The sequence below is a fragment of the Colobus angolensis genome, unplaced genomic scaffold (genome assembly GCF_000951035.1).
Source record: "Colobus angolensis palliatus isolate OR3802 unplaced genomic scaffold, Cang.pa_1.0 Scaffold220, whole genome shotgun sequence".
Classification (NCBI taxonomy): Eukaryota; Metazoa; Chordata; class Mammalia; order Primates; family Cercopithecidae; genus Colobus; species Colobus angolensis.
In genome coordinates, this window is record NW_012115378.1 from 1626268 (window position 1) to 1635482 (window position 9215).

At 42.6% G+C, this 9215-nt stretch overlaps 1 protein-coding gene and 1 pseudogene across 1 annotated transcript in view; both read right to left on the reverse strand.

Annotated features, from left to right (window-relative positions):
- Window positions 1-1425: 1425 nt before the first annotated feature.
- LOC105512974 lies at window positions 1426-2461 on the reverse strand (annotated as a pseudogene).
- A 4471-nt stretch (window positions 2462-6932) lies between these two features.
- MOCOS (molybdenum cofactor sulfurase) overlaps window positions 6933-9215 on the reverse strand; it is a 66563-nt gene continuing 64280 nt past the window's right edge. The window contains exons 14-15 of the mRNA XM_011943726.1: window positions 8834-8938; window positions 6933-7128 (exon numbers count right to left, since the gene is read on the reverse strand). Coding sequence (XP_011799116.1) covers window positions 6976-7128; window positions 8834-8938 — 258 coding nt within the window. The 3' untranslated portion in view covers window positions 6933-6975. The remainder of the gene's footprint in view (window positions 7129-8833; window positions 8939-9215) is intronic.

Here is a 9215-nt window from a genome sequence, read left to right on the forward strand (position 1 = left end):
GTGGAAGAATTGCTTGAACCCTGGAAGTGGAGGTTGCAGCGAGCTGAGATCACACCACTGCACTCCAACCTGGGTGACAGAGTGAGAACCTCTCTCCCTCAAAAAAAAGAAAGAAAGAAAAGAAAAAGAAAAAAGAAAAAAAAGAAAAGAAAAGAAAATATGTATTTTCCCCTTGTTCTTGTCTGATTGATAGCTTAGCTTCACTGAGCAGAAAACCCTAGAAGGACTGTGATTTTTCTCTCAGCACTTTGGACAGAGTCAATGTTCTGTCTTCTGGTCTGTTGTTGCTTTGTAGGAATTTATCTCTTTGCTGTGGCTGCAACTTCAGATTCTATCTTTGTCTTTTGGGTTTCTATGGTTGCATTACACTGTGCCTATCATGGATTTATTTTTATGTGTCGTGCTCAGGACTGTGTTTCCTAAAGTTGAGAATTCAAAATTTTCCTTAATTCTTAAAAATTTGAATGTTATCTTTGCCCTGTTTTCTCTATTTTCTCCCTCTGGGATTGATTTGAACAGTTAGTCCTGGTCGAGTTTCCCACTTTTCGTTCCGTTTCTTTGTCTCCTCCATGCCTTCTGGACGTCCTCTTTAGATCTGTTTTCCAGATCCCTCTTCAGATATGTCTCAACTGAAGTTCCCAGTCCCTGAGTGTTGAAATTCAATCATTAATGTTTTATTTCATGTTAGCTTTGATACTTTTTCAACTTGCCTAATATCATGTTCTTTTCTTATGTCTTTAATTACTTATTTAATTTCTTCATTTCAACATTTGTTTTATGTTTGTTTGTTTGTTTGAGAAGGAGTCTCACTCTGTTGCCCAGGCTGGATGTCACAATCTTGGCTCACTGCAACCTCTGCCTCCTGGATTCAAGCATTTCTCCTGCATCAGCCTCCTGAGTAGCTGGGATTACAGGTGCCCGCCACCACACCTGGCTAATTTTTATATTTTAGTAGAAACAGGGTTTCACCGTGTTGACCACACTGGTCTTAAACTCCTGACCTCAAGTGATCCACTTATAATGCAAGAACTAACATTTACACACTTGTTCATTTCCCCACTGTAGACTCAGTAAAAATGGAGTCTGTTGCAAAAACAAACTTGAATTTGTTCATCCTCTCCACCCAGTCCCCAGGTTTGTATGCAGGCCCTGTCAGTCCCAGCTGAACTAATGGGGACAGCCAGGCAGTCAGCATGATCTGGTTAGAGCCACTGAGTGTCTGCAGTGCTTTGATGAGGATTCTCTCTTTAATACCAAAAATGGAAGTCCTTCTTAGGAAAGCAGACAACCATGTATGGTTTCAGACCAAGGTCCCTGGGCAGCCACGCCAGCCCATGATCCAAGAGTCCCATGGGGCACTGGCACCAACCCCAGGGGTCTCAGGGACAATGAGTGTTGGGTGCTGTTGCACTCATGGTTGAGGAATCACAGCTTGTCATAGATCATTTCTAGAAACTGTGCATAGATGTCTGGGATGCATTCCCTTCTAGGGTTGAATAGGAATTTGTAGTAGCCACTGTCTGCACAAATCACAGTGACTGCATTTGGCTCTGCTCCAAGGGCACAAATACATGGAGAGCCCAAGGGAACCTGAAACTTGGAGAAACCCCTTTGGAACTAAAGCATTTTGGAAGGAAACTAGCTGACACCAAGTTGGACTGTTCATTCCTTTCTGGGTCCTCAGCTGCAAAAATGTGCACTGTGCTGTGGTCACTGGATATGCAAATGAAGGACACATCTTGATTGAAGCTAATGCAGAAAACATTAGCTGCTTGAGATCCTCTTCATAGTTCCTGGATTAAATGTCCTGATGAAGTATCAAATATTCTTATAAGCGTCCCCTTTTCAGGTGTGGTTGCAATTCTTTTCCCTGCAGGTTAAGTGTAATGCAGCTCAGCATGCCCTCGGGAGCGGGAATGTCCACAGGTGGCTTCTCTGTGCTGGCCTGGTCCACGAGCTGCCAATGGCCTGTGTGCCTGCCTGGCAAGGCCAGAAGAGAGTTGTTGCTATTAGGACAGAGGACAGAGCAGCCTTTAGGGTTACAGGAGGTTTCAAAGATGTACAACTGATGGGGGTTCTGTGTGAGTGTGAACACCTTAATCATGGAGTCCAAAACAACCACAATTCTATCTCGCTGCAATTTAACTGCCTTGATTTCCTAGCAAATTCTATTTCATTAACAGTCTCCTTTTTCAGTCATCTCAGATCATCACTTTGTTGGGAAGGTATTTTGGTTTTTTTCCACCAACAACTAAAGCTAAATAGTTGCAGCAAAATAACATTTCATTGTGACCAACTCTTCCTCCTAGAAATTTTTGTTTCTCTTTTTCTTTTAATGGATTGGTGTTATAGACTCAGAATCTGTTTTCCATCCCACAAGCAAGGCAGCCGTGGTCCTGGCTGTAGAGCAGCTGGTGTGGAGCAGCTAGTTACTGTGGGAGTTACATGGTAGGAGGATCATGGCGCCACTGGGCTGGCCCACCCATTCTCAGCGAGCTGGCTGGGGAGGCTGGCTGGCTGCTCCCACCATGCAGGTGCTAAGGCCACCCCAGGAATGGAAGTTTTATAGTATTCTCTTTATGAAGACAACTTTCTCTCAAGCCTGAACACCACTTGCCCTGAGCAAACATGTTTGCCTTTATCATCTGGAAATTGTGAATTTGATGGCTGTATGTTTCCCCCTTTTGAAGACACCAGCATGCTCAGATTCAAATTTTAGGTCCACCTCTGACAAAATGCCTAGAACGATATCACGTGACCCCACTCTGTGTATTGTATACATATTTTCCCTCTCCTCAAATGTTGTTTCTCCCTATTAAGGTGTTGTTATACTCCCAATAATATATAAACCTACTACATACCCACAAAAATTAAAAAATAAAAATTTAGAGGAAAAAACATATGGTTATAGTACTAGATATACTTTTGCAGGCCCATATTTTAAAAATGGAATAAAGGTGAGAATAACTCAAAATATAGTAGCTGTCATAAGAGAAAAAATAGCTTGCTTTCTGCAAAAGCTAAAAGGAAAATGCAATTCATAAGTTCCAGACAACACCACCTGCTACCAACATAACGAATCTTTCAGCCTAAGTGCAGTTCCCTTCTCTCATCCACCTGCCTTTGGCTTAGTTACAAGGACAGAGATGGTACCTCAGCAGGCTGGCACCTTTTCTTGCTCAATGTTTGCTCTTAATTTTTAATTTCATTTTTTTTAAAGTTTTATTTTTTTGAGATGGAGTCTCACTCCGTCACCCAGGCTGCTGTGCAGTGGCAGGATCTCCATTTACTTCAACCTCCACCTCCCAGGTTCAAGTAATTCTCCTGCCTCAGCCTCCTGAGTAGCTGGGATTACTAGTGCCATCACCATGCCTGGTTAATTTTTGTATTTTTAGTAGAGATGGGGTTTCACCATGTTGGCAAGGCTGGTCTCGAACTCCTGACCTCAAGTGATCCACCCACCTTGGCCTCCCAAAGTCCTGGGATTACAGGCATGAGCCACCACACCTGGCCTATGTTTGCTTTTTGAACATAGAAAAGAAAATTGAGATGAATTGTTCCAAAACTTTTTAATTATCACGAATATCATATGTCATACAAAAAATAAAGAATAATACAACCAAAACTCATGCACCTGCCATCCTATAGCTTAAACATACTATATCACATCTGACTATTATCTAGTCTGTCTTTCCCCAATTAGTGATGCCTCTATAGTGAGATCTATAAATGTCGGTTCTGTTTCTTTTGTTTCTGAAACTCTAGAATCTGTTCAGTACATATTGAATAAAAAAAGCAACTTTTCACTGAAAGAGAAGGAGAAGCAGACATCTTTCAACATGAGAAAATAATCACTGCCTGTCTTTCTCTATCCACAAGGCTGAGGAGGGGATGAGGCTGACTCTCAATGGGGAGAAGTCAGCACTGCCACCCTCCTTAAAGGATTTGTGATGCTCACCAAAAGAAAACCTCTCTCCTGGCTAAAGAATGCCCAGAAAGACAAGTTGTTGTCTGTTCTCACCACATGTTTTTTTTAAAAAAAGACTTTTTGTGACTCCTGGAGGTTTAGTGTTAGAATTAAATTCAAGGGACATGACACTGTCTTTGATTTTTTATACACTTTGAGAAGCACATAAGGCTGAACTCCAGGAGATAAGAACCAAGGAGTGGACATAAAATCATAAATGTCCATAAACTCTGAATATGAAGCTACTCTACAGAATACACAAAGTACATTTTTAGCTGAAACTTCATACAAGAAATTTTGAAATTAGACACTAAAGACAAAATGCATTTAAAATTAATTTTAAATTAACAAAATACATAAATTTAATATTCAATCAATGTTAAAAAAAGGGCCAGCTTTAAATAAAATCAGTCTGTCAACAGATTTCGAGCATTGTCTGCCGACACTAGAGACATGCTGGCACAGGGCTTGTCCCCATGGAGCTTACAATCTAGTGAAAACAGACCAACGTGAAATCAGTAATTATAAGTAGATAACCAAATAATAGTGTTGTAAAGGAGAGGATCTGCATTACAATGTCTGAAATCAAAAGCCGGGCACAGTGGCTCACATTTGTAATCCCAGAACTTTGGGAGGCTGAGGCGGGAGGATGGCTTGAGCCCAGGAATTCAAAACTAGCCTGGGCAACAAAGTGAGACGCCATCTCTACCAAAAAAAAAATTAGCTGGATGTGGTGGTGTGTGCCTGTAGTCCCAGCTACTTGGGAGGCTGAGGCAGGAAGATCACTTGAGCCCAAGAGGTCAAGGCTGCAGTGATCTGTGATCACACCACTGCACTCCAACCTGGGTGACAGAGCCACAGAGCAAGACCCTGTCTCAAAAAAACAAAAAGCCTGAAATCAGTCATGAAAGTATCTACTGCAAAAGGTGACATAGATGTGGATAAGAAAAAAATACTCTTGGTGACAAAAGTGACCTTTTTTTTTTTTTTTGAGACAGAGTCTTGCTCTGTTGTCAGGCAGGTGTGCAGTGACACAATCTCTGTTCACTGCAACCTCTGCCTCCCGGGTTCAAGCGATTTCCCCTGCCTCAGCCTCCCAAGTAGCTGGGACTACAGGTGCGTGCCACCACGCCCAGCTAATTTTTTTGTATTTTAGTAGAGATGGGGTTTCACCGTGTTAGCCAGGATGGTCTCGATCTCCTGACCTTGTGATCCACCCACCTCAGCCTCCCAAAGTGCTGGGATTACAGGCATGAGCCACCGCACCTGGACAAGTGACCTAATTTTTGTAGAACATGTCTTCTTACTTGTTTTCCATCATAATTAATGTGATGCATTTGTCAGCGGAAGGTTTTGGAAATGGGGCAATGTGCCATCTGGGAAGTTTCCCCTGCATGAAACTGGCCTGAGCAGGTGGATAAATCCATTACTTTAGGGCATTGTTCTCCTATCAGTTAGCTGATGAGGACAAGCCCACTTGCATGATGCGGCAGTGCTGAGTCTTTGAAGAGGTTGTGTTTTTAATAAACAGTTCAAAACAATAAACTGCACCCCACCGCCACCTAACTTCATTTGCCTCTTCTTTCACTGATCTCAGGAACCACTGAATCAGAGTTGTACTTTTTACCTTTAACTCTTCACAGCACATGTGTGTGCAACCATTAGGCTCCATCTCAACAATCCTTGCAAACAGAGCACACCTCATCTTTCAAATCCCACCTCGTGCTAGGAACAACACAAAGTTCTACAAATGTGATAATGAAACAAACTGACCCTGAATCCCACAGGCTCTGAACAGGTAAGTTGAGGAAGCCTGAACCTGCTCTCCAACTGAGCAGCAGGAGAGATGGGGTGGCACAGGCTTTCAGAAGATGCAGTGGGTCATAGTGGGCAGGCATTTGGGGGAGAAGAGACTGGAAAAATACAACTATCCAAGTGGAAGATGATGAAGGGACTGGGTTCACACATGGACAGCAGACTTCAGAAGGATGCCAGCAGAATGGATGTGAAGTGGATGTACTCACTCTGCATTGCTCCAGAGGACAGGGTAAGACCCCAGGCTGGAAGTCATGGGGAAGCAGATAAGGCACACACAAGCTCAGCACAGGGAGAAACTTCTTAGAAACTCAGTGGGATGGGTAACTTCATTAGAGATGAGCTTTCCTCACTGGACATTTTCATCTGGAGGCTGCAGGAGCAGTGGCCAAAGATGATACAGACAGGATTCCTGAATGCCAAAGTTCCTCCCTCGATGGGATTTGGAAGCTCTCAGGTGGATGGACCAACACCACCCTGTGGGCTTGTAGAGGGGAGGACGACCACCTGCATAAGCACAGCCATCACTGAGTATAACTTCAGGCTCACAAGCTATCCTCAGTGCATCAACTCAGTGGGGGACAAGGATGGAGGCCAGGGATGGAAAGCAAGAGGAAAGGAATTGCTGGTCTGCGCCTTTGCTCAGAAGATAAATATCCTAGTAGAAACTCCCCCCAAGGAATGTGGTCACAAATCACCCTCTGGGCCCCTGAGTATAAACCCACACCATCGTGTGGGAGGAGGAGAGGAGCACCCTTCTCATACCCAGGATCACTGGGCATAGAATCCCTTCCTCACTACAAAGGGGTTGGAGAGATCCAAAGATGCTCTCTAAAGACAAAGTAACAATGTGAGAAAATGGCAAAATAGGGACCTGGAGTAAGTTCAATCTTCCCAGTGAACTTCATTAAAAATTTCATCTGATTATACTTTAAATACCTATGGGAGCCTCACCGGATGTGGGTGCAGCATTCATTCCCAAGGCCTCAGAACTGCTCTCCTGAGCAGAGCCAGTGCAAATGTGCAGGGTGAGAAGTCAAAGGCAGAAGGAAGCAGGTGAGAGCATTCCCTGCCTCTAAAGAAAGAGCTCTCCTTATGCAAAACATCAAGTTCTACTGAACCAAGTTGCAGATCTTAACAATAATAGAGATCACTGTAAAAGAGAAATTTTAATGTATGCTAATTTTCTTTTTTTAGGAGGTAACATCCTGGTGTTTCTCAGATGCAGGTAAATCATGACCTTCCACATTCTCTTTCAACACAGGGAGCACCTGAGATCCTACAGACAGGAAACATGGAGAGGATAAATCCAATGATGTATGCATCAGGTACATGCCAAAGTTCACCTGCAAATAAAACAGCAGCAACCACAAAAGAGGCTAGATTATTTTAGCAGTTAAAATAACTTTGTCAATATTAATGTTTCATTAAAATCAAGTCAGATCTTTAAAGACATATGCTGAGACTTGATAAGTCTTATCTGTTACATATTAGAATGCAGTGGGACATTAAAAGAATCCTAACTTTAGACCCCAAAGATTCTCATCCTAAGGTGTCCTTTCCCTTTCCCTGTGGTCGCCCCACACCTCTTTCTTGCTGGCCACATCTCTGTCCCATATGCCCAGAACTTCCTGCAGAAGGACCTTCTTCCTACTCTCAGCTCGTGACCACCACCAGGCCCATTTCCTGTTTGCTGCCTGATATAAAAGGCTTTTGGGAAGACAGTGGCAAAACTCTGTATTTTCCTTGAGAAAGAATGATATGAGCAAATTTTGTCAAATTCTCCTGAATAAGGATGGAAGGCCCAAAATGAAGAGCAGGTAAGTCTGCTCAATGTTAACCATCAATGCAAGTGAGCCACTCAGGACCCTTTGGAGGACCTGACGTGCTCTCCGATCTGTTAGTTCCTGTGATAACATCTGTTGGACACCCTCATGTTCCAGGCCCCAGGTTAGGGGATTGGGCCAATTCCTTTTGATTTGTGCAAATGTGGGTGAAGGGTGCAGCCTCTGCACTCTCACTGCAACTGTTGTGTAAATCTAAAATTATTCCAAAATTTAAAAATAAAAGGTTCACGCACATGAAAACTGCAGTGATGGTAAGAAATACTATTTTCATGGACCTTAGTATTATACTTGTGCCTCCTTCTTTCTTCTCCTGGCAACCTGCATGGTGCAGGCTCAAGGTTCCCACACCCCAGAAGTCACAGCCTGCATTGACAGACATGCTGCTGTAACAGTCAAATGCACTACTCTGCAGGCCATTTCTACCCCATATTGGTAAGAAAACTTACATAAATCAAATCTCTATACTGTGAAACAAAACCCTGGCTTTGAAGAAACACAGGAAACAATGTAACACATTTTACCATGAATTAACTTGCCAGCTTATTATTGGAAGTAGATACAGTGTTTGCATTATTTCTGTTAATTTTCAAGAATCGCTCTATGTAGCCTGACTGCTTTACTTGGCTTCCTGGAATTCTTTGTAAACAAAAAAGTCCTAACAGAAAGTATAAGCCTGAAAATAAATCTTTCTAAAGAATCAACACATTGGAAGTTCAGTTTTTATAATCTGGAATGCATAACACTTTGTTGTTTTAACCCTCAAGAAAATGAATTTCCAGGCTTAATGAATGCATTTCCAGTTTTATGAAATGTACTGACTCGTTCTATGCAGCTACTCTATTCACAGTAAGGCACTTTACTCTTCATGAGCTCTCTGTGGTAAAGAAATTAATGATCAAGACAATAGAATTACTTTACTTGGTGTTTTCTTTTTGTTTTGTTTTGTTTTGTACTCCATATCTCTTCAACAAGATTGGAAAGAATAAAAATACATGTAGCAAAATAAAAAATAAGTGAGAACTTGGATGGAAAGGAAAAATAAAATGAAACTACAAACAAGGATAGGTTAATGGCAGTCCAACAGCTTTGGGTGGGCAGCAAATCCCCCATTTAAAAAAATAACTCTGCACTATTATGAACATAGTTCTGGTATTCATAACACCAGGATTGGAAACCAGGTGTCATATTTTGCAGTCACGCTTACCTTTGTTTCACGACTCTCAGAAAGTTTTTGGAAAACGTGCTGGTTTCGTTGCCCAGTTTGCTGGTCGATGCAAATCATCTGGCATCTGTGACAAGGCCCCAAAACCTGGCAGGTGAGAAGGAAAACACAGCATTGTCACAAAAGTGACCAGAGCCTTGCAGCTCAGAGGGGGGAAGCACACAGAAATGCCCAGTCCCCTAATTACGGAGAGCCAGAACACGGCACCTGTTCACCATCTCTGCCGGGGAAGCATCTGCATTTGTTTGTCAGTTAAAAGACCACTCAGAAAACCAAACACCGCATGTTCTCACTCATAGGTGGGAACTGAACAATGAGATCACTTGGACTTAGGAAGGGGAACATCACACACCGGGGCCTATCA